This window comes from Dama dama, chromosome 25 (genome assembly GCF_033118175.1).
Source record: "Dama dama isolate Ldn47 chromosome 25, ASM3311817v1, whole genome shotgun sequence".
NCBI classification, from domain to species: domain Eukaryota; kingdom Metazoa; phylum Chordata; class Mammalia; order Artiodactyla; family Cervidae; genus Dama; species Dama dama.
In genome coordinates this window covers 23,013,800-23,039,631 of record NC_083705.1, presented here as the reverse complement: position 1 = coordinate 23,039,631, position 25,832 = coordinate 23,013,800, and the positions used below count along the sequence as shown (strand labels likewise).

Genomic DNA, 25,832 nt, shown 5'->3' with positions numbered 1-25,832 from the left:
ACTTTATTACAGTAGTTTTACTACCAAGATTCACCTTCACTAACTTGACCACTCTGAAATTATTAGCCTTGCCCCTATGGGAACACACCAGGTAGCACATGGACTCACACGGTCAGCCTCCAGCATTCAGTTGACTCATGCCAACAAACATGGATTGAGAGCTGTGAATGAGCAGGCACTCTGCCATGTGCTTGTTTGTTTGTTTTACAACCCCACAACCATAGCCCGCCTGGCTCCTCTGTCCATGGGGTTTCCCAGGCAAGAATACTGTGGGGGGTTGCCATTGTCTTCCCAGTGAATCTTCCTGGCCAGGGATCAAACCCACATCTCCTGCATTGTAGGCAGATTCTTTACCAATGAGCCACCAGAGAAGCCCATTAGGTGCTTGACAAAGAGAAATAATGGATAAGACTTCCTGCTTTTAGGGATACTAATCTGGAAGGAAATATTCCAAAACATTAATAATGATACCTCTGGTGTTAGTATCAGTTGTCTTTGCCTTTTTTACTTAGCTACATAAAATGTGTGTTAAAATGTATTAAAAACAGCTTAAAGAAAAACAGAAGGCTGCAAGACAGGAAATTCTTAAGAAAATGATGTCTAATTGTGAAACGAAGCTGGTGATGGCAGAACCAGTGCTGAAATCACAGACTTCAGCTTCTTATCATCTAGGTACTACTTTTTAAAACTGCCTTGGGGTACTGTTTAATTGAGAACTTACTATGTTCCAGACAATCTGTTAAGTGCTGGAAGATACAAAGATAAATAAGATAAACTTTCTGGCCTCAAGGAATTTATAGTCCAGTGGGGAAAAAACTCATAATGGAATGTGAGATTTTTCCATGTGTATAGACACTGGTCTCTTCTGTTTGCATAAAGCTTTTGCCTTTTTGTAGAAAATAGCTGTTACATCTGTCTTAGAAATGCACATTTCCATATTGGCATGAAGTGTCATCTTTTGAGAGTTCTGCAAAAAATACAAGTTATCATTGCGTGCCAATGGAAAGACAGAATAACATGACAGAATCCCATTAGGTATAGTATTTAAAGAACCTCTAGTGTTGGGTAGGAGTCTGAAGTTGGACAAGTAGACTGCAAAATGCTAAAAAAGTTCTAACTCTTCTCAAAACCCTTCATGCAAGCTGAAAATGAGCCAGAGAGCTAAACTGGCAGCATGGAAGCTCTGGCACAAACAAGAAACTCTCTGTATTTGCCGCTGTTATTTGTATGATAAACAGGCGCCATCTTTCTACCCTTTGCCTAAACCTTCCCCAAAGAGTCTTCCTGGTTTAATCATTTTGTCAGACTGGAAAAAGAAGAAAAAAAAAGGACTTCAGGCCTGTGTGGACTATAGTTTGGACTCTCGTGACCTTCTGTCACCCCTCAGGCCATTGCTCTACATAAATAGTCTCTCACACATAAGAGGAGGCCAAACCACAATGGACTTATTAACTCAGTAACTGCACACAGTAGTATATGTAACTATACTGAATTGTCATCATTAGATATTAAAGTATTGATTAACATTTTGTGCTTTCCAGTTAAAAAAGATGGGGAGGTTTCTTTTTTTTTAAATCAAAAACTCTCTTCTGGATTAACTGAATGAGTTAAACTTGGTAATCCCAGTTATCTTAGGTTGTTTTAAAGTCATGTCATTGTTTTGGCAATATTCATGAAGCCTATAACTTTAGCTAAAAAGAAGTATAGCTTCACCTAGGTTAATGACATAACTAAGAATGAAGGGCTAAATGTCATTTAGATAAACCAACAGTTTAGTATGTTGAACTCTAAAATTCCAGTGGATAAAAGCAGGAATTAACCACTTGCAGTGATTACTGACCCAGACTTTAAATATAATGAAAGTTAATGAGCTGAATTCTTTCCAGTGTAACACATGATCACTGAATGATAACTGACCTTTGAAGATCACTGCTATCATGTGAAAATAGTAAGCATTAAAGATTGAAAATCTTGATTTTGATGCAAAAATAATATTTTCTAATTAAAGTGTGAAAGCATGTATATGCTTCCTTAATTTAAATAAAAATGTAACTATGAGAGCCAAAGAATTGATGCTTTGAACTGTGGTGTGGAGAAAACTCTTGAGAGTCCCTTGGACTGCAAGGAGATCAAAAATGTCAATCCTAAGGGAAATCAACACTGAGTATTCATTGGAAGAACTGATGCTGAAAGCTCCAATACTTTGGCCACCTGATGTAAACATCCAACTCATTGGAAAAGACCCTGGCTCTGGGAAAGATTGAAGGCAAAAGGAGAAGGGGGCAGCAGAAGATGAGATGGTTTGATAGCATCACTGGTTCAATGGACATGAACTTGGGCAAACTCTAGGAGATAGTGAGGGACAGGGAGGCCTGGCATGCTGCAGTCCCTGGGGTCCCAGAGTTGGATGTGACTTAGTGACTGAACAACAACAAATACTATGTTTATATGTGTGTGCTTTTATTGTTCACTCACTAAGTTGTGTCCAGCTCTTAATGCGCCAGGCTCCTCTGTCCATGGGCTTCTCCAGGCAAGAATACTGGAGTGGGTTTCCATTTTATTCCCCAGGACGTGTGTGTATGTGTGTGTGTGTGTGTATTCATATATCTATATAAAATAAACTGATCCTTGCCATAGTCAGTGGGATAGGACTGATTGTAGCCATGTAACCCATGGTGCTAATTATCATCTCAGCAAAGATTCAAGAATCTAAAACTCAGACTCCACCAGCCACAGGTTTCTATCTGGTGACTGTAAGAACCACAAGACCTGGAAAGCCAAGGCCTAAAGAGCTATTTGCACACCCCACATCTCCCAACTAGAGATCTTAAAGAGGAAAAACACTGAAAGAATCAGAGGTAAATGGAATGATCAAAAGACTCTCAAGCCAAAAAGGATAGAAGGGTGGGAGAGGCCAAGGCAGAATAAGATATTCTGAAAATGGAAGGAACAGTGCCTTGTAAATGTCAGTTTTCTCTGATCAATAAGCATGAGTTTCAAGTATCAAGAAAAAAAAAGTTATGATGTTCAGCCCATTAACTCCTTCAACCTCAGATGCCCTGGGACATGCCCAGAAAGGCCTTTCAGCATCACCACAAAGGTCACCACCTATTTCCAGGTCTTCTCAGTTATGCCTTAAACAGTACCATTTAAGATAAATAAAAGATGATTTACAATTCAATAGTAGTATTTTTAGTCTTATTTCATTTTAAGTATCACAATGTCAGAAAAATGATGGCTCTCAATTTTTTGTGTGTGTTTAAATATAAGCTTTATTCTTTAAATGGAAAAAAATGAACAAGCTGCTTGGTAATGCTACTCACTATTTATCAATCTCTCAACTGGGTCATGGGGAAATGTCAAAGGTCCTGCCAGAGGGTAAACCAAAAACAACAGGGAGAGGAAGACCAGAATACGGTGCTAAATTATAAAATTGTGCTGCCCCTCTGAGACCCGTTGCTTTGCATACAGTACTCAAAGCAGCTACCAAAAGATAATTCTGTTGCACTACAGGTTTTAACCTTGCTTTTAAAAGTTAAGTTTCCTTTCTGACTGAATCTGTATAGCTCCAGGACAGAGTTTGATCCAGATTTGTGTTCAGTGGTGAGGAAGTCACAGAGCCATATGTTCCCATGAAATTAACATGCTGAGAAGTGAGGGAATTGCCACAATTACTTCTTCAAAGGCTTCTGGGGCGGGGGGAGAACCAAACTTACTATGGCTCTCTATGAGGAAAACACAGGAGGTGGTCACACAAAGCACAAGTTTCACACACACAAAAAATCACTAAAGGAAGATTATGAGAAAAATGGAGACAATAGGGAGAGTCAACTATTACATATAGAGATACCTTGAAAAATGTCTTGTCCTGTTCTTCTGATTCACTGGGCTCCTCTTTCTATTGCAGGGCTTATTTTGGTGTGAAAGACCTTAGTTATTTAGTAGGTACATGCCATCTGTTCTGTGTTTATGAACTTGCATAGACCGTATAATTATGCTCAAGAATTTGAAACCCAAACTAAAAACTAGGTCACACACACACACACACACATATACACCAACATATACACACTTGTGCCCTCACTGCCCTCTGACTATTCATTGATTATGTTAACTCATGGAGCCACCTTGAGAAGTGTCCTTCATGAAGATAAGGAGTAAGTGTACAGAGGCTGGCCTCTGAAACCATCGCTGAATTTGGCACAGCATTAGGATATATCCTTGGTAAGTGAAATCTATCTAAGAGGAAAGGAAACCATTGCAGGTATTTTGAGATCAGTATCCTAGGGTAAGCCAGTTAATCCCTTTCCTCCTTAATTATTTGCTCTGAAAAATAAAGCAAAGATTATCATCCGTTTCCCTCATCCCATTTGGTTTCCTGAGTCTTTCCTTGCCATTTGAATTAATAGCTAATAACAAAGTTGACTCTGAGAATGACTCTGATATATTTGCTGCAACAGCAGTTCTGGTTTCCATCTCTGCTAGCTGACAAACTCCAAGTGTGTATCTGTCATCACCAAAGTCTGTGAAATGCTGAGGGGTTGTCAGTGGGGTCACACCTTTCTTTCTCAGCCTAATGGCATGTTTGTTTAGCCAAAGTCTCCTTCAGTTCCATGTTTGGGAGCTGTAAACAAAGAAAGAATACTGTTGAATGGCAGAGAAGTTTTAATACTAAAGGCTATACACAAGCATAAGGCTAAGTAGATAAATTTGATGTGTTTAGATGGATTGCAGCCAACTTCTAACAGTCCTTCACAGTTTTTACTTATTTTCCCACCGTGATCTCATTTGATCCTTGCACCAACCTTAAGATACTTCAATCATAAGTAGCTATGCTTCCCCGGTGGCTCAGATGGTAAAGAATCCACCTGCAATGCAGGAGATCTGGGTTCGAGCCCTGGGTTGGGAAGATCCCCTGGAGGAGGGAATGACAACCCACTCCAACATTCTTGCCTGGAGAATTCCATGGACAGAGGAGTCTGGCAGCTACAGTCCATGGGGCCACGAGTCAGACACCACGGAACAACTAAACACAAGCACACATGCCTATTTCACAGCTAAGGGAACTGAGTATTGAAGAACTTAAAGTGATTTTTCTACGATCACAATGCTAAATAATGAAGTCTATATTTAGAATTGTTTTCTGACTCCAGAATCCATTTTCCTTTTATTATGTCTTGCAGCCTTCATCTATTGATAAATATATAAACCGCTGCATTAGAGACAGACTTTTAAAATAACAAATTTTGTTGGTTTTTAAGAAGCTATGAGCAGCTGCACAGAACACCAAAGTCTGGCAAAAGAGCAGACAGATGCAGAGTCAAGTCATTTCATAAGCACAGTCCCCAGTGTGCTAGCTCCTGAACTTGACCTTACTAGTTGTAAAGCTTCCCAGTTATTTTGTTCAGTTTATGCCAGATAACTATTAGGGGAACTGTAAATCCTTGAACATCAAGTAAATGCCCATCATCCAGATTCTACAGTTAGGTTGTACTTGTTTACCATACATCTGTCTGTATATTCATTCCCCCATCCATAATCTATATTTTTTTCTGAAGTTGCAGACATCAGAAAACTTACACCTAAATGCTTCAGCATGCTTACTATTAACTGGGGTTCAATATTTGCCTATGGCTCAATTTTTTTTTTATTTCATTTATTAACTAAGCATCAATTGAAAGGGTTGAAAAAATAAAAGAGTGGAAGTACATGCTTCCCTTGTGGCTCAGCTGGTAAAGAATCTGCCTGCAATGCGGGAGACCTGGGTTCAATCCCTGGGTTGGGAAGATCCCCTGGAGAAGGGAAAGGCTACCCACTCCAGTATTCTTGTCTGGAGAATTCCATGGACTGTATAGTCCATGGGGTCTCAAAGAGTTGGACACGACTGAGCGACTTTCACTTTCGCAATATGTAAAAGAAGAGTGCTAATAACTTAAAATCATCTTAATAACAACTTTTGTGTGAAATATGCTTTAAAACATATTTATACAGAATTAAGGAATAAATTTTTAATATACTGAAAAAAATAAGGAATAAATGTTTTTTAATATACTGAAAATCTGACCAAGATTTTCTCATTCTTTACACTTAAGTCATACTTTCCAGGTACATGTTACAAAAGCTTCAGGACAAATTTAAACTCATCTATACTCTCTTTTATGAAATATCATTGCCTATAGTTCTTTTTTAAAAGTTAAAAATTTGCATATGATCAAAGTGAAAGTGAAGTCGATCAGTCGTGTCCGACTCTTTGCGACCCCGTGGACTGTAGCCTACCAGGCTCCTCCGTCTATGGGGTTCTCCAGGCAAGAATATGCCCAAATCTCAAGTATACCATTCAATAAGTTTTGCCAAATGTGTTGTTGTTCGGTCGCTAAGTCATGTCTAACTCTTTGCAACCCAAGGAACTGCAGCAGCCAGGCTCCTCTGTCCATCACTATCTCCCTGAGTTTGCTCAAACTCATATCCTTTGAGTTAGTGATGCTATCCAACCATCTCATCCTCTATCATCCCCTTCTCCTCTTACCCTCAATCTTTCCCAGCCTCAGGGTCTTTTCTAATGAGTCAGCTCTTCACATCAGATGGCCAAAGTATTGGAGCTTCAGCTTCAGCATCAGTCCTTCCAGTGAATATTCAGGACTGATTTCCTTTAGGATGGACTGTTTGATCTCCTTGCAGTCCAAGGAACTCTCAAGAATCTTCTTAGCACCACAGTTCAAAAGGATCAATTCTTTAGCACTCAGCCTTCTTTATGGTCCAACTCTCACATACATACATGACTACTGGAAGAACCATAGCTTTGACTAGAGTGATCTTTGTCGGCAAAGTGAGGTCTGCTTTTTAAAACACTGTCTAGATTTGACATATTTATTCTTCCAAGGAGCCAGCATCTTTTAATTTCATGGCTGCAGTCACTGTCCATATTGATTTTGGAGCCCAAGAAAATGAAATCTGACACTATTTCTGCATTTTCCCCATCTATTTGCCATGAAGTGATAGGACCAGATGCCATGATCTTAGTGTTTTGAATGTTGAGTTTTAAGCCAGCTTTTTCAGTCTCCTCTTTCACTTTCATCAAGAGGCTCTTTAGTTCCTCTTCATTTTCTGCAGTTAAAGTGGTATCATCTGCAAATCTGAGGTTGTTGGTATTTCTCCTGGCAGTCTTGATTCCAGCTTGTGATTCATCTAGCCCAGTATTTCACATGGTGTATTCTGCATAGAAGTTAAATAAGCAGGGTGACAATATATAGCCTTGATGTACTCCTTTCCCAATTTTGAACCAGCCCATTGTTCCATGTCAGGTTCTAACTGTTGCTTCTTGTCCTGCATACAGGTTTCTCAGGAGGCAGGAAAAGTGGTCTGGTACTCCCATCTCTTTAAGAATATTCCACAGTTTGTTGTGATCCACACAGTCAAAGGCTTTAGCATAATCAATGAATTAAAGTAAATGTGTTTTTAGAATTCCCTTGCTTTTTGTGTGATCCGGCCTATGTTGGCAATTTGATCTCTGGTTCCTCTGCCAAATGTATATACCCATGTGACTCAAACTTTCATCTATATATGAAATATTACACTCACTCTAGAAAGTTCCCTCGCTTATGCCCATTCCCAGTCAATACCCTCCTCACCATGGTTCTAATACCTGTTACTATGGATTAGTTTTATCTGTTCTAGAACTTCATATAAATGGAGTCATACAGTATTTACTCTTTTGTGTAAGGATTTTCTCACTCAAAATTGTGTTTGGCATAATTGAAAAACACACATGTACCCCAATGTTCACTGCAACACTATTTATAATAGCTAGGACACGGAAGCAACCTAAATGTCCATCAACAAATGAATGGATAAAGAAGCTGTGGTACATATATACAATGGAATATTACTTAGCCATAAAAAGGAATGCATTTGAGTCAGTTCTAATGTGGTGGATGACTCTGGAGCCTATTATATAGACTGAAATGAGACAGAAAGAGAACAACAAATATCATATATTAATACATATATATATGAAATTTAGGAAGATAGTACTGATGAATCTATTTGCAAGGCAGCAATGAAGATGCAGACATAGAAAACAAACTTCTGGATACAGTGAGAGAAGGAGAGGGTGGAACAAATTGAGAGTGAAGCACAGAAACATATATATTACCATATGTAAAATAGATATCCAGTGGGAATTTGCTGTGTGACACAAGAATCTCAAACCAGTGCTCTGTGACAACCTAGAGGGGTGGGATACAATAGAAGGTGGAAGAGAGGTTCAAGATGGAGGGGACATATGTATACCTATGGCTGATTTGTGTTGACATATGGCAAAAAACAACAAACTATTGTAAAGCAATTATCCTCCAATTAAAGATAGATTTCTTTAAGTGAAAAAACAAATTATGTGTTTGAGATTCATCTGTGTTGTTTTGTGTATCAGGAATTTACTCCTCTTAATTATCAAGTATGAGTCTACTGTAGGAATATTCTAGTTTCTTTTTTTAAACTGAAGTATAGTCAATGTATGAGAATCTAGTTTCCTTATCCACTTTCCTCTTGAAAGACACCCAGGTTATTTCTAGTATTTAGCTATTTTAAATAAAACTACTCTGAACATTCTTAAAAAGATCTTTTTGTGAATAGGTTTTCATTTCTCTTGGGTAAATACCTAGAAGTGGAATTATCAGGTCATAGGAAGGTATATGTTTAGTTTTTTAAGAAACTTCCAGAACTGTTTCCAAAATTTTAACTCCTACTAACAATGTACGAGATTTGGTATTGTCAGTCTTTTTAATTTTAACCATTCTAACAGTGTTCATCATGTTAGTTTTGAGTTATAAAACAAGAATATCCATAGTAGAGAGCATTTCCACAATCAACGGGTGACTTAGTTAATGTCTATATTCTTGTCCACCTATTACTACACCAGTCCAGTTCTCTTAAGTCCTAATATTAAGACACTAAATCCTGATTCTCAAGCTTAAAGAGTTGATTGATGTTTCATAAATTGGTGGTTATTTTTGAAGTTTTTAAATTCAACTTGAGCTCTAAATCACTGAGTATCATTTAAGTTCATTTTAGAGTGGTTTTCTATTAATACTTAGGCTTTCAAATTAATCAAAATAAGGTTAGTTCTTGATTTATGCTCAGTAGAAAAATAATCACACCTTATAAAATTTCTTTCACAATTAAATGTGCATCAGATTGACTCTCATAGACCTAAACTTGAAAAACATAAGTAAATAGTTTTAGACTAAGCATCAATCACATGTGGTAAAGTTACCTGTAAGCTATATCAGTTCCTAGAGGAAGTATGTAGGTCTAATTTTGTTTCATGTAAAATTCTCTGTGGGCCCTCTAATTTATTCCTAGTGAGTTTCAAGCCTTTACATTGCTGTCTTCTTGACTTTTCTTCCATTTTCAAGTTCTAACTCTTGCTCACTTGTTACAAAAATAACCTAAATACTCTTAATGCTTCCCAAAAATGAATTTCAATCCACTGATCATATTAGACATATTGTTATTACCCATTTGACAATTTTTCTTTTAATAAACTTTAGTAATCAATAGCAGCAACACAGCTTAGAGCTCTAAAGTAGGAGAAATAGGGCTTCCCTGGTGGCTCAATGGTAAGGAATCCACTTGCCAATGCAGAAGACACTGGTTTGATCCCTGGTCCAGGAAGATCCCACGTGCTGTGGAGCAACTCAGCCTGTGTGCCACAACTACTGAGCCTGTGCCCTAGAGCCTGGGAACTGCAACCATTGAGCCCACGCGCCACAACCACTGAGGCCTGAGGACTCTAGAGCCCATGCTCTGCAACAAGAAGAGCCACCACGATGAGTCTATATACTGCGCTAGAGAAAAGCCCCCAAAGCAGTGAAGACCCAGCATATCCAAAAATAAATAAAAATAAATAAACAAAGGAGGAGAGAGAAACTATGCAAGACCTGAGGCTAATGTAGTCTAGTCAAAGCATTGGGAAACACTAATATAAAAGATAAATTGTCCACTGCTCTCTGACTAGTTTTTTTCTTTCTTTATACTTCAGTTATCAAGATGTTAAAGGATGATCTATGGGCATATGTAAGAATTTTTAAGTAGGAAATTTATAATGCAACTTTAGTATCAATTAATTTTTGTTAGGCTGACTATATTTCTGGTAGCACCCATTCAGCTTCCTCCCATAACATTTAGGAAAGACAAAATGGTTCCATAGTTTTGAAACTCTCCATTGGTTACAGAGACATTAGGAAGCTTTCATCCAAGGAAACGATATGAATTAGGCATTTTAATCTCTATTCTGACGTCTATTGTTTCAGAACCACTTGATACATTGCTTTGTCTCTCACCATCTAGCTGTAAAATAATAAAATTTATTGGCTCTTAAGATATGCTAATACAGTAATCATTTGTTTAAATTACATAAAACATCATCTATATATGAAGTTCACATATTTTTGTAATGAAGCCACAAAGCACATATTTTGTACTTTTGAAAATAATATTCTGTGGCTTGGAATAATACTGTACTGTTAATTTCCCCATTCATCAAATGTATAATACATACCACATACTCATTGCAGCTTTTTTTTTTTTTTTAATCTGCATACAAGCTACCAGGGCCAATGTTATGCATAGGTGAAAACAAACAGCTATAATTGAAATGATGAAGCAGCACAGAAAAGACCTACCTGCTATAAAATATTTGCTCTAGTTTCTCTTTGGGATAAAGAGAATTCAAATTTTTCTATCAAAATTTATGTATTAGCAGGTAATATACCAGGATCACTTTCTTTTATATGAACCATTGATGCCTATTACTCCTTCAGAGTCTAGCAGGGCCATGAAGGGAGGGGAGGGGACACAGACATTTGGAAAGGCTGGAGTTAATATGAAATAATGAGGTGGTGGGTGTGTGTCTGTGTGTGGGTGATGGGTGTGGGTGTGGGTGGGTGTGTGTCGGAATGGGGGAAAGCTCCAGGAAGCAGAAGGACAGCTTGAGGGTAGAAAGCACCTGTGGGAAGAAGCTCTGCAAGAAAATCTGGGACTTTTGCCAGAGATACACTTGCTTCCAATGTTGGCCTAGGGCTGGACCCATGAGACACAAACGAGAAAGTAATGTAGGCTCATATTTTTCAGATAAAGCCAAATTTTGTATGTAAGCTTTTATGAAGTCCTTTGTTCTGACACAGGAAAGACAGAATAATTTTGCAGGCATCGTTCATACTCAGGCAAAAGATTTTGCATTTTTCTGTTACATAACCATATAGTTAGATATATGCTGGCTCATCTACTAAATAAATATTGAAAATGAAAACTTATTATTACGGTAAATTGCTGTGTAAATACAAATTCTATTTAGTGTGATTCCAGAACTTTTATAAAAATGAAGTCACCTTTTTTTTTCTGATAATTGCCCCTGCTGTTTTGCCACTGACCACTTTACAAAGGAATCAAATCCAAATGCTGCATTGCTTAGTCAGATTTCATTGCATTTTAAATGAATGGAGATAGAAGTAAAGATACCCTAGGGTATTTGACAGAGTCCACTTTTAGGCTTCTTCCATTTATAATCTAGCTCTAAACTGTATCCCTTTTATTTAGTTTTCTTTATTCAATACATGCTATTTTAGTTACATATAGTGTCCTATCCACAACTAATTTCTGTCCTCTCAAAAAACAAAAGTGATCACTTCATGTTTTATCATATTCACATTTGTATATTTTACCATAGTTAATAGAGAATGGCTCAAGGCTTCAAATAAATTTGAGAGCATAAATTTAGTATTTATTTAGAATTAGATCATGAAGAAAAATTATAGAATTTTATTACATTTAATTTTTCATAAATTTTTTCATTTTTTCAATAAAAACACTTAATCTTTCTTAAATTAACCATAGCAAACAATAAAGGGATGTCCTTTAGACTGAGACAAAAGACCTTGATAAAAATAATTTCTATCTTGGCTCTCTAACCATGTTATCCTAGGGCCTTAATATTAAAGAGCTATCTTCTAGCTGGTAATTGAATAGCTCTTCATTAGTTTCTCCAAAAATAAGAGTTTTTAATCTAGTCTTACAGATTAGGATAGCCTTAGGTTTAAATATATTTTGGAAATTTGTTCCAATACTTAAATTGAAAATGTCTGATATTTTCAATTACTTAAAACATTTATGATTTTAAGCTCCTAGCAGAGATCTGCTGCTGAAGGGGAAAAATATTAAGAGCTGTTAGTCAGAAAGATACTTATGTAAGAACTGTGACATTAGTTATTGGTTTGAAAGCAAAAAGTCCTATATTTTAGACTCAAGGCTTTAGAAATCTTTAGTGAGCATTTTCCCCTCTCAGAACTGAGACAAATGGCTGATGAGTGAAATCTTGAGAATGTTCACAGCTTTTCTCCTTCATTCTGTTGCAGCCCGGAAGATGGTGAGATCCATCCAGAAATCTGTCGGCTCTACATTCAGCTGCAATGCTGCTTAGAAATGTACACAACAGAAATGCTAAAATCTATATGCCTGCTGGGGTCTCTTCAATTTCATCGAAAAGGTATCTACATTTAATATATTGCCATAAACAGTGAGAAATGTTAAACCAAAACTTATATTTTGCAAAGGCCAATATGTACCATATGTTTACCTACACACAATTAGAATATGTTCAGGAAATATTTGAAATAAATAAAAGAAGCCTATATCAGTACTATCAACATGCATAACAACCCTGATTATCTTGAACAGAAATTGTGGTAGAAACAGTTCTCAAATTTATTATCTTACCCCTCGTGAACATGATTTTGGCTAGAATCAGTGTGGGCAGTAAAACTATATAATGATCTTACTAGGGTAGTAACTGCTATCCAAAATTGCTGCTATGTCCCTAAATGTATTTGATTGAAAGATAACAAATCACAAATTGTGCCCCAAAGATAAAATAGGGGAAACTCAATAAACAATAGGGAGGCATATTAGTGACTGAAAAATTTCATCCTCTGGTTTTAACTTATAAAGAGACTATATTGGCCTAAAGAACTGAAATCTCCAGAGATGCCAGTGGCTTCAGCATGGTTTGATCAGACCTGAATTCCATTCTGAGCAATGCTCTGCCTTCTTCTGGGTGTTGGTGTTAACCCTCAAGCTGCCTTCCCCCACATTTACAAACTGATTCCAACAGTTTCAGTCATCACATATGCATAGAGAGAATTTCTCCCACTCTAGATTAGCTCCCTTCCCTTCCCATCCCATCCCTCTAGGTCATTTCAGTGTACCAGCTTTGAGTGTCCTGCTTCATGCATTGAACTTGGACTGGTCATTTTTTTCATATATGGTAATATACAAGTTTCAATGCTATTCTCTAAAGTCATCCCACCCTTGCCTTCTCCCAGAGATTCCAAAAGTCTGTTCTTTATATCTGTGTCTCTTTTGCTGTCTTGCACATAGGGTCATTACCATCTTTCTAAATTCCATATATATGTGTTAATATACTGTATTGGTGTTTTTCTTTTGGACTTACTTCACTCTGTATAATAGGCTCCAGTTTCATCTACCTCATTAGAACTGATTCAAATGTGTTCTTTTTAATAGCTGACTGATATTCCATTGTGTATATGTACCACAATTTTCTTATCCATTTGTCTGCCTATGGACATCTAAGTTGCTTCCATGTCCTAACTATTGTAAACAGTGCTGTGATGAACATTGGGGTACACGTGTCTCTTTCAACTCTGGTTTCCTCGGTGTGTATGCCCAGCAGTGGGATTGCTGGGTCGTATGGCAGTTCTATTTCCAGTTTTTTAAGGAATCTCCAAACTGTTCTCAGAGAAAGAAGTGGCAACCCTCTCCAGTATTCTTGCCTGGAGAATCCCATGGACAGAGGTGTCCTGTAGGCTACAGTCCATGGGGTCACTAAGAGTCAGACATGACTGAGCAACTAACACACACACATACACACTGTTCTCCATAGCAGCTGTACTAGATTGCATTCCCACCAACATTGTAAAAGGGTTCCCTTTTCTCCAAACCCTCTCCAGCATTTATTGTTTGTAGACTTTTTGATAGCAGCCATTCTGACCATTGTGAGATGGTACCTCATTATGGTTTTGATTTGCATTTCTCTGATAATGAGTGATGTTGAGCATCTTTTCATGTGTTTGTTAGCCATCTGTATGTCTTCTTTAAAGAAATGTCTGTTTAGTTCTTTGGCCCATTTTTTTATTGGGTCATTTGTTTTTCTGGTATTGAGCTGAATGAACTGCTTGGATATTTTTGAGATTAATTCTTTGTGAGTTGCTGCGTTTGCTAGTATTTTCTCCCATTCTGAAGGCTGTCTTTTCACCTTGCTTATAGTTTCCTTTGTTGTACAAAAGCTTTTAAGTTTAATTAGGTCCCATTAGCTTAATGTTGCTTTTATTTCCATTACTGAGTGGTGGTTCATAGAGGATCTCACTATGATTTATGTCAGAGAGTACTCTGCCTATGTTTTCCTCTAGGAATTTTATAGTTTCTGGTCTTACATTTAGATTTTTAATCCATTTTGAGTTTATTTTTCTGTATGGTATTAGAAAGTGTTCTAGTTTCATTCTTTACAGGTGGTTGACCACTTTTACCAGCACCACTTGTTAAAGAGATTGTCTTTTCTCCATTGTATAATTTTGCCTCCTTTGTCAAAGATAAGGCATCCATAGGTACATGGATTTATCTCTGGGCTTTCTATTCTGTTCCATTGATCTTATTTCTGTCTTTGTGCCAGTACCATACTGTCTTGATGACTGTAGCTTTGTAGTATAGTCTGAAGTCAGGCAGGTTGATTCCTCCAGTTCCATTCTTCTTTCTCAAGATTGCTTTGGCAATCTTGAAATTATTTGTTCTAGTTCTGTGAAAATACCATTGGTAGCTTGATAGGGATTGCATTGAATCTATAAATTGCTTTGGGTAGTAAACTATTTTCACTATATTGATTCTTCTGATCTGCTGGATCATTGAAGAAGCGAGACAGTTCCAGATAAATATCTATTTCTGCTTTATTGACTATGCCAAAGCCTTTGACTGTGTGGATCACAATAAACTGTGGAAAATTCTGAAAGAATTTACACAGACTTCCAGACCACCAGACCACCAGACCTGCCTCTTGAGAAACCTATATGCAGGTCAGGAAGCAACAGTTAGGACTGGACATGGAACAACAGACTAGTTCCAAATAGGAAAAGGAGTACATCAAGGCTGTATATTGTCACCCTGCTTATTTAACTTATATGCAGAGTACATCATGAGAAACGCTGGGCTGCAAGAAGCACAGGCTGGAATCAAGATTGCGGGAGAAATATCAATAACCTCAGATATGCAGATGACACCACCCTTATGGCAGAAAGTGAAGAAGAACCAAAAAGCCTCTTGATGAAAGTGAAAGAGGAGAGTGAAAAAGTTGGCTTAAAGCTCAACATTCAGAAAACTAAGAGCATGGCATCTGGTCCCATCACTTCATGGCAAATAGATGGGGAAACAGTGGAAACAGTGGCTGACTTTATTTTTTTGGGCTCCAAAATCACTGCAGATGGTGATTGCAGCCATGAAATTAAAAAGACACTTACTCCTTGGAAGGAAAGTTATGACCAACCTAGATAGCATATTAAAAAGCAGACACATTACTTTGCCAACAAAGGTCCATCTAGTCAAGGCTATGGCTTTTCTAGTGGTCATGTATGGATGTGAGAGTTGGACTGTGAAGAAAGCTGAGCACCAAAGAATTGATGCTTTTAAACTGTGGTGTTGGAGAAGACTCTTGAGAGTCCCTTGGACTGCAAGGAGATCCAGCCAGTCCATCCTAAAGGAGATCAGTCCTGGGTGTTCATTGAAAGGACTGATGCTGAAGCTGAAACTCCAGTACTTTGGCCACCTCATGCAAAGAGTTGACTCATTGGAAAAGAACCCTGATGCTGGGAGGGATTGGGGGCAGGAGGACAAGGGGACGACAAAGGATGAGATGGCTGGATGGCATCACCGACTCGATGGACATGTGTTTGAGTAAACTCGGGAGTTGGTGGTGGACAGGGAAGCCTGGTGTGCTGCGATTCATGGGGTTGCAGAGTCGGACACAACTGAGCAACTGAACTGAACTGATCCATGAACATGGTATATTTCTCCATCTATTTGTGTCTTCTTTGATTTCTTTCATCAGTGGTTTATAGTTTTCTATATATAGGTCTTCTGTTTTTTATAGGTAAATTTATTCCTAAGTACTTTATTCTTTTTGTTGAAATGGTGAATGGGGTTGTTTCCCTAATTTCTCTGTTTTCTCATTGTTAATGTATAGGAATGCAAGGGATTTCTATGTGTTAATTTTATATCCTGCAACTTTACTATATTCATTGATTAGCTCTAGTAATTTTCTGGTGGTGTCTTTAGGGTTTTCTATGTAGCAAATCATGTCATCTGCAAACAGTGAGAATCTTACTTCTTCTTTTCCAATCTGGATTCTTTTTATTTCTTTTTCTTCTGTGATTGCTGTGGCTAAAACTTCCAAAAGTATGTTTAATAGTAGTGGTGAGAGTGGACACCCTTGTCTTGTTCCTGATTTTAGGGGATATGCTTTCAATTTTTTCCCATTGAGGATAATGTTTGCTATGGGTTTATTACATATGGCTTTTATTATGTTGAGGTATGTTCCTTCTATGCCTGCTTTCTGGAGAGTTTTTATCATAAGTGGGTGTTGAATTTTGTCAAAGGCTTTCTCTGCATCTATTGAGATCATCATATGGTTTTTATCTTTCAATCTGTTAATGTTGTATATCACATTGATTGATTTGTGAATATTGAAGAATCCTTGCATCCCTGGGATAAAGCCCACTGGCCATGATGTATGATCTTTTTAATATGTTGTTGGGTTCTGTTTGCTAGAATTTTGTGGAGGATTTTTGCATCTATGTTCATCATTGATATTGGCCTATAGTTTTCTTTTTTTGTGGCATCTTTGTCTGGTTTTGGTATTAGGGTGATGGTGACCTCATAGAATGAGTTTCCTCTACAATTTTCTGGAAGATAGGATCTTGAGTAGGATAGGTGTTAGCTCTTCTCTAAATTTTTGGTAGAATTCACGTGAAGCCATCTGGTCCTGGGCTTTTGTTTGTTGGAAGATTTTGTATTAGAGTTTCGATTTCTGTGCTTGTGATGGGTCTGTTAAGATTTTCTATTTCTTCCTGGTTCAGGTTTGGAAGGTTATACTTTTCTAAGAATTCATCCATTCCTTCCAAGTTGGCCATTTTATTGGCATATAAGTTGCTGATAGTAGTCTCTTACGATCCTTTGTATTTCTATTTGTCTGTTGTGATTTCTACATTTTCATTTCTAATTTTTTTGATTTGATTCTTCTCCCTTTTTCCCTTGATGAGTCTGGCTAATGGTTTGTCTATTTTATTTAACTTCCCAAAGAAGTTTTTAGTTTTGTTTATTTTTGCTATAGTCTCTTTTGTTTCTTTTTCACTTATTTCTGCTCTGATTTTTATTGTTTCTTTCCTTCTACTAACATTGGGGTTCTTCATTTCTTTTTTCCAGATGCTTTATGTGTAAAGTTAGGTTATTTATTTGATTTTTCTCTTGTTTCTTGAAGTAAGCTTATATTGCTAAGTGCTAAGCAGTGTAGCACTGCTTTTACTGAATCCCATAGGTTTTGGGTTGTCATATTTTCATTTGTTTCTATGTATATTTTGATTTCCTTTTTTATTTCTTCCATGATAATAAAAAGCACATAGATTCTTAACTGATCATTTCATCTGACCTGCACTGCCTCCTGTCTTCACTGTCAGTCTCTGATTGATGCCCTTCTCTGCCTCTTCCTTTAAAAATATAAGCCCTTACTCCCTGCTATAGCATCTTACCATCTAAGTAAAACTCTTAAAAGAGTATACCTAAGAGCACCTTTGACATCCCCTCTTTGTAGGATTAAGTCTCCATTTGGATTTCTATTTTATTCTCCTAAAGTACTACTTAGAATGTAAATCCTTAGTACTACTTAGAATGTACTACTTACAAAATTATCCAGGATGCTACATAAACATGGAGATGCACGATCCTGTCCAGGACCCACCGAATCAGAATCTGGGGGCACTCCAGGTGATTCTGAAACATAGTGAAGATGGATAACCATTTAGCCACCCTTTGAAACAAAAGGAAATAACCCCATTGTATGTATAAAAATTGAAACTTCCAAACTCTTACCTAGCTCTTCTTACTCATCTAAGTACATACATGTTGTATGCTTTCTTCTTTATCAACACTAGAAAGAAATTTGTCTACCAAGATTTAAGATGCCAGAAAATACACTCTTTATCCAGTGATAGCTCTAGTGTGGCCTTGGGCTAGGAAGGGTCTAGGTGATCTCACAAAGTCCCTTCCTGAAATAAAATACATTTGACCCTTCTGAATTCAAACAATGGCAGATCATGCACTATGCTTACAATCTGTGGCCATTTGAATCCATGGATGTGGAACCACAGATACAGATGACTGACTATGGGACTTGAGCATCCATGGATTTTGGGGTTCAGGGTATGTTCTAAAACCAACCACCCCAACTCCACCACACACACATATAGATACTGAGGGATGAGTGTAGTCCTCAGAATCTTAGGGGAATGGTGATTGCCCTTCTAGTCTATAACATTCAATCTCTTTCTGTTTAGAATCTCTTTCTGGTGTGTTTCTTTTAATACTATAGTAAAAATTTGTATTTTGGTAACTTTTAGATTAGCTAATATCTTCTTTCCTCCAATTTCTTATTACAGGTTGGCCACTTCTCTTATTTATTCTATTTCATCAAGGATGGGGGAAAGGAATTGCAATTGAGTCATTATTTTGGCTCTATATGAGAGTCTGTGGTCAATTTTTTGTTGTGATTAGATTCTGAAGCCAAATTATTTTGCAGTTGTCTGTACTTTTAATTTACTTTTATTTCTAATTACCTCCCTGATTGCTACCAGAAGTCCAGAAAGGATTGCATATCACATTTAGTTTTACTATTGTATTTTGTATTGAGTAGTCATGTGTTTACTCTTTGGAGGAAAAGGGCACACAAGGTTACTGCAGGGGTGAGGAGTACAGTTTGTTTCTGAGAAAAACAGCCTCAAATCATTTTAAAGCTTCTGCAGGGAGCTTGAATTTAATAATGAAGATTGTCCTTCTCTCTCAATTAAGCAAATTATAAATATCCTTCATTAACAATATATCCAGTGGCTCTTCATGCTTTCTGCATACCTCATGTTTCTCAGTTTTTGCTGTCTCATAAGTCTGATTGGTACAATCTAGTTGGAAATCTTTTATACTTATAAGATGCCGCTATTGCCAAAAATGAAGACAAACAGTACTAAGGTGATTGTCCTATTTCATGGCCAACAAAATTAAAGTAGATTACAGAAATATGAGGTAAAAATACACATTTAATAAAGGCTATTAGATTATGCTATACAAGTGTGGTTCTGAAAAACTGTTATGAGAATATGACAGATAGGAATAATTTTAGGCATTGTGTAGCCTCATATTCTAATAGTTTTAAGTTGTAGGTGGCACTATTATTTGAAAAAGTCTAATTTCTATGTTTATAGTGAAAAATAATTGCTCTCACATCTTCACAGTTAATTAGGTAGGAAATCTTTTCCCACAACTGAATCCATGTATCACATTGACCATTAACGCCTGTTTCCTGACACCAGATAAAATGAGACCTCAGGATTCATTCACTCCAGTGGCAGAAAGCGAAGCCAGGTTTCTAAGAGAATTCAATAATTCTGCTGTTTTGCCCACAGCTTTCCTCTGCCCCATTCTACTCCCAGTCGGTCAGTTTTCACAACATTCCCATTCTAGAAGAAGCAGAGATGAGAGAACACTCCAGTGCAAGCGCCCTTCACATGTGAACTTGCTCTTTCCGTTTTTATGCTCATTTCTCCTCACTCTGTCAAGCACTTTCTCTGACTCTGCTCCAACCCTCTGCCATCACTTACAGTCAGATTTTCCCCAGGTCGTTTGAGGTATACCGCCCTCTGTTCCTCCTCCTAAGATCTGAGATAAGATAGATTCTTCTCCTGTATTATGCTGCTAGGATATATACAGATAGAAAAAATGCAGAGGAAATGTAACCACAAAAAGGAAAAGGAGAGAGAAATATTGACGGTTAAAAATTCTTAATTCAAAATCCAGTGGGAGTTGAGAGATCAAGATGCTCTAATAAGAAATTAATGAACAGCCATCCATCCAGCAAAAACAGGATAAGCTCAAGACAAAGAATAGCATATGAGCAATAAAGACTCCTGGGTATTCCATCTCCTATTAAGGAATGTAAAGAAAATGACCCACACCAATAAAAGAAACAAGCAACATAAAGACAGAAATAGAATAGAACCACAAGCCTTACTTTCCAATGTAATGAGGCAATTGATACTAAAATAGAACATTAGGTTAGAAGAAATGAAGCAGGATAAATCTTAAAATAGATTATGATTCAAATTATGGTGGACACATGCATTTGTCCTTTGAACAAATATTTATTGAGCACCTATCATATGCAAGGTACTGGGAGACTGAAATTATCAGGACTACAGAGATAGATCTGTGTTCTTATTGAGTATATAGTCTTATGCAGAGAAATAGGCAGGGAGGAAAGTTCTAAAAATCCCAAACGCTAATAATTACAATGTCAATAATTGAAATAGAGTAGGTAATGTAATAGAACATGACCATGACTGGGTGACTACTTTAGAAGGGGTGGTCAAAACTCTCTGAGGAGACAGAACTTAATCTGAGATTTAATGACAAGAAGAACACAACTTCATAAACATTTGTATCTAATGCAAAGGACCCAAGACCAGAACAAGTTTGTGCTATTTGAAGAACATAAATATAAACAACTTCTGGAATCTGAGGGCAGTCTAACACCATCTCTTATTCTGTCTCCTTGTCTTAAATACCAAACAGGGAGCAGGACACCATATTCATCACCTTTAGTCAAAGTAGATGTCAGCTGAGGACTAGGAAAATAACAATGATCACAACTTCCACTTGTTGTGTACCTTCTACTTGCCAGCTGCTTTATCCATGCCATCTTATTTCATACTCAACATTGTTTTTCCCATTTTACAGATGGAGAAGCTGAGACTCAAAGAAGTAACTTGTCCAGGGTCACCTATCACATTCATCCCCTCCACAAAGTTTGTGACTGTTCTACCACACCAAATCATTGCCCACTAATCTACCTTGGAGAAAGGCAAGAGAACATATCAAATGGAGAAACAAAAAATACTAGACTAGCACCATGAGCTGAATTTATTCTCAGATCTGACTTAATGATTGGTGTGCATATTTCAAGACACCATGCTTAATGAATTGCTAAAATTCATTGTGCATTTTATTTCTTACCAAAAGAAGTTCAGAGAGTTACTTCTAAGATGGGAGGGAAAGTGGACTCCATCAATCACTTAATGATTTACAAAATATTTTGATTTGGGTAAAGAATTTAATTCTGCCTAGGAAATGCTTATATTTAGGAAAATAAAATGAAGCTTTCATGTGATACAAAGTGAGCATGATTTTAGCTATGACACCCATTCTGGGAAAGTTGAGGTTAATTAACTACACAGTTGATACCTCCTATACATTGTTCTGCTCTACCTTAGGGGCTGGAAATGGAGCAATGAAAGCCTCACAGGGACCTCCCTCAAACATGCTTCTATTGTCTCCAGTGTCCTGTTATTCTGCTTCCTCCATGCAGCTAGGAGAACCACCAAGATGACTACTACTCTGGGGGCAGTGATAGGACTATAGTGTCATAAGGAGAATAGAGGACATAGGGCAGTGGGAGGGGCTAGGAAGAGGGAGATAGCTCTGTCTCTTCTCTAAATTGGAAAATGTTCATTTCCCAGCATATGGGCAAGAAAAGAGCTCTGTTTATGGTATAAGTATTATTTTTCCACTATATGTTTTATGGCACTATGAATATCTCACCACAATGTAGAAGAGCCTTTGAAACTATTTTTCAATACAGGTAAACAACTAACTGAATTAATATAACGTATTTTTATTTAAATTACATGCTTTTCAGAAATGCAAGGATAAAAGTGAATTACTTAACAGCCTACATTTCCCCACTCCTTTTCACAGTGCATGGAGTTACAAAGCTTCTACCAGTTATGAAAATGCATGAGAACAAGCGTAACTGTGTGGATAAGCTTCCACACATCTCCTGTAAGCTGTGTTCATTTAGTTGCTCACAGCACAAAAACCATCCCGGGAGCCTTCCCTAGATATAGTATCATAGCAGATAATGTGTCTGGAGCACAGAGGACATGAGAAATTTGCCCCTGCCATCAAGGAAATGATAGTGCAGTGATATAATATTTGCTCAGAGAAGATTAGTTTGTTTTGATTCCTAGGGAAATTCACACAAATGACTAAAGTTGACTACAGCGGACATCAGAGGCCAAACTCAGGGCCTCCAAGGGGACGCGATGGCAGTGCTTTCTGCCGTCACTCTAGGCTGAAGACAGAGTGGCAGCAAGAAGGAGTGGAGGGGAGGGAAGAGAGGAAAATAGTCAGAGAAGACAGAATGGGAGAAGTGAGATCAGGAGTAGGTAAGAGGTCTCCAGAGTGGAGGGCAATAAAGGGGCCGCCACTCTAAATAAAAGAGCCCAGCCCAGTCTCCCGGGGCTAATGAAGTCCTAGGACTTTGGAGGTGGATGGAGCTCTGTGGGACTTTTGAGGCTGCCCCACAATCAGATGTGTTTTTGTTCCTCCTCAACAACTGACCATTTCTCACGAATATAAGAATAACCAGCCCTCCAAACTGGTATGTGCTTCATGGGTGGTTTCCTTTAACTTTTTCTCAAACATGCCTGTTATAGTATCCATAAACAGGCTAAAAATACATGGAAATCCCAAAGGAGCTGAAGGCCAAAAGCTTTGCACAGGCCTGAGGAACGTGGCCAACTTTTTGATGTCTTGGTTCTCGACAGGGTGAAGCCAGCTTAGTGTGATTTTAAGGTGCTCTAAAGGCTCTCCATCTCCCCTCCCTCCATCTTCTCCCTGAGAAAATACTTGTTCACTGAGGCCTGAAATTGATTTTTCAAGGGACAGAGTTTTTCATTTCATAAAAAAAAAAATGATTTTAAATGCACAGTCACTCTTGGGCAAAATAAAACTTTGACTTGAAGTTACTGTCTGGAAGCAGCCTGACCCTTTTCCTGAGAGCAGCACAGACACCATCTGAGGTGCTCCTTCCGAGGATCGCTGGTCAAAGGGGGGAAGCTGGGGATGCAGAACTCAGATCTTCCACTGTCTGGGTATGTGGGGCACTCCCCTGCTGACTTTCTGATTGGGCTCAAAAGAACATCTAGCCTCTCCAACCTCATCTCTAACCAGTCACCCCACCTGCCCTCCAAACCCTGCTGGCCACATTCAAGGAATCTTGAACTGCTTTGAGGAAGCTGATTTTGGAAGTTCTTTCCAGTTGCCCCTCTGCCTATAACATATTGCCCACCCTACCCTGTCCCACAACCACCTCTTCACATAGTCTACCCCTGCACTTTCTTTGAGTTGGAACTTAGATGGGACTTCCCTGCAGAGAGCTTTCCCTCGCTCTCCATGGCTGGACCTATGCCCACCCAATGTGTTCCCCAGGCACATGTTAAATTGAGGGGTAGACATCTGATTTGTTGTCTGTTGTCCTCTCTAGAATTGATCACCTCGAGCGTGTTCACCATTACTTTCAGTTAATAATTATTGAATAAGCAAAAGGAATTTGCTTTCATGCTGTTGTTGAAAGAGAGGGAAGATATAATGGAAAGAATAAATCCATTTTGGTTCTTTTATTTGTCAGGGTAGGGTACCAACTGCATGAAACAATACCAAATCTCAATGGATTAGAACAAAAAGAGTTCACTATTCACCCGTGTCTGAGTCCAACCCCAGAACTGGGGTGGGCTGGGCCCTTTCATTCTTTCCACTCCCCACATCCATCCAATAGTCAGGGGAGAAAAGAAAGCATAAGGGTTCCTATGGGAGGATTTTTAGAAGCTCATCTGGAAGACGCATACATCATTCTTACTAAGAATTCATTTGCCAAAACTCTGTCACACAGGGAAAAAAAAAAAGAGGGAGAAAAGGAGAAAAAAAAATAGAAGTAGGCAAACACAAAACAGTCTCCCATGGCCCTGAAAAACGAGGAAGGATGATTTCAACAAGCCAGAAATTGAGGAATTTCTCAAAGCTCAAAAGCAATGGAGATTGGATTGGTGGATATAAATGAAGAAAGGAAGCCAGAGCCGATAAGAAACTCAAAGAGAAACAAAAGAAATTCATGCAGGAGAAAAATACTACAAAAATAAAATCGATTCTAGAGATACTTCAACCTAAGAGTCAACAAATGCAAATCACAGGAAGGATTTCTGGAAACGCTATCAGGGAAATGAATGTTCAAAATTGCATTCAGCAAGAGCTGGACTACCCCCACACTGAGTAACTGAGATAGGCATTGCTTGCCCAGGAGGACTCCTGCTGTGAGGGTCAGGACTGGGCGGCAAAGCAGAACAGAGGGTGAAATAACTCAAATCCTCCATGAGGGCAGCTGCAGAACAGGAAAGGGAGCAGAAGACTGCAGTGTTTTTTCTCAGACTAAAGCATTCCACCTATCTCTTTGGAGTAGAACTTGTAAACAAGAAACTCAAAGCAAACACGGGACCCAAGAAATAGGATGTGTACCCGGGTCAGCTTATCAGTGGAGACAAGAAGCACCCAGAAGACAAGCTGTAGACATGCACTGTCCAGCCAAACACCTGCTCCTTTTCCAGTCACCAGAAGAAAGATGCTCATCAGAATGATAGGTAAACAGGAAAACGAACACCCTGAAAGGGATGTACCAAATGGCAATATGCAAACAGCTAATGCTTGATGAACAGATTTTAAGTAGAAACAGATGAAGAATTTAAAATATAAATGTAATCAATAGTCTCAGAGAGATTTATTTTAGGTCTGTCACACCTCAGAAACAGTCATTACAGCAATAAGAAATCTGTCAGTTTTGTTGGAAATGAAAGTGTTATCTATCAAATAAAATTTCAGTAGATGGTTTAATTAGTGTTGGGAAACAGTTTTTCAGTGTCTTGCATGTCTGCATGTCTTACAAAGTGAGACACTGACTGCCTTCGTTTTACACTATCTTTTCAACAATGTTTATTTAGTAAATGTCTTGAAAAAGAGAGACTGTGTCTCCCTCCAGAGCAAGGCATGCTTACAATTCAGTATAATGAAAATATTTCCCTCCGAAGCAAAGCGCAGACATGCTTATAGAAGACTTTGGATCCCTAAGCTCAGGGCTCTCATCTCCTGTGTGTGTGGCGTATGATCTGGCCCTTCCGGTGTCTCAAGACACAAATGCTGCCACTCTAGTCCTGCTTTGTGTACGAAGTTGTCTTTGTCTCTAACCTAGGAGTCTTGTGTCTCTTTCCAGTACCCATGAGATTGTGGCAGATTAACACACACAGAGGAAATTCAGACCCTTCACAGTTCTTAACAACTATTATAATGGAAATACTGAGAGCTTAACACAGGGACTCATGGTTAAGACTCCGGGCTTCCAATGCAGAGAGTGCTGGTTCGGTCCCTGGTCAGGGAACTAAATCCCACAGGCTTTGCAGTGCAGCCAGAACAAACAGAAACCCATAAAACAGGGAGCTGAAAGGTCAAGTCAAGTTACTCTCCCAGAACACAGTCCCCACAGTGAATATAGAATATAGGGGATAAATAGGATCCAGAGACTCTAACGTGAAATAGGAATTCTGGTAGAACTGAGAAAATATAATCAACAA

General features: G+C 38.2%; 1 protein-coding gene across 2 annotated transcripts in view; it reads left to right on the top strand.

Annotated features, from left to right (window-relative positions):
* The window catches only part of RGS7BP (regulator of G protein signaling 7 binding protein), a 105,800-nt gene that overhangs the window by 53,768 nt on the left and 26,200 nt on the right, over window positions 1-25,832 (top strand). For both annotated transcript variants that reach the window (XM_061129704.1, XM_061129705.1), the window contains exon 3: window positions 12,411-12,541. In XM_061129704.1, coding sequence (XP_060985687.1) covers window positions 12,411-12,541 — 131 coding nt within the window. The remainder of the gene's footprint in view (window positions 1-12,410; window positions 12,542-25,832) is intronic.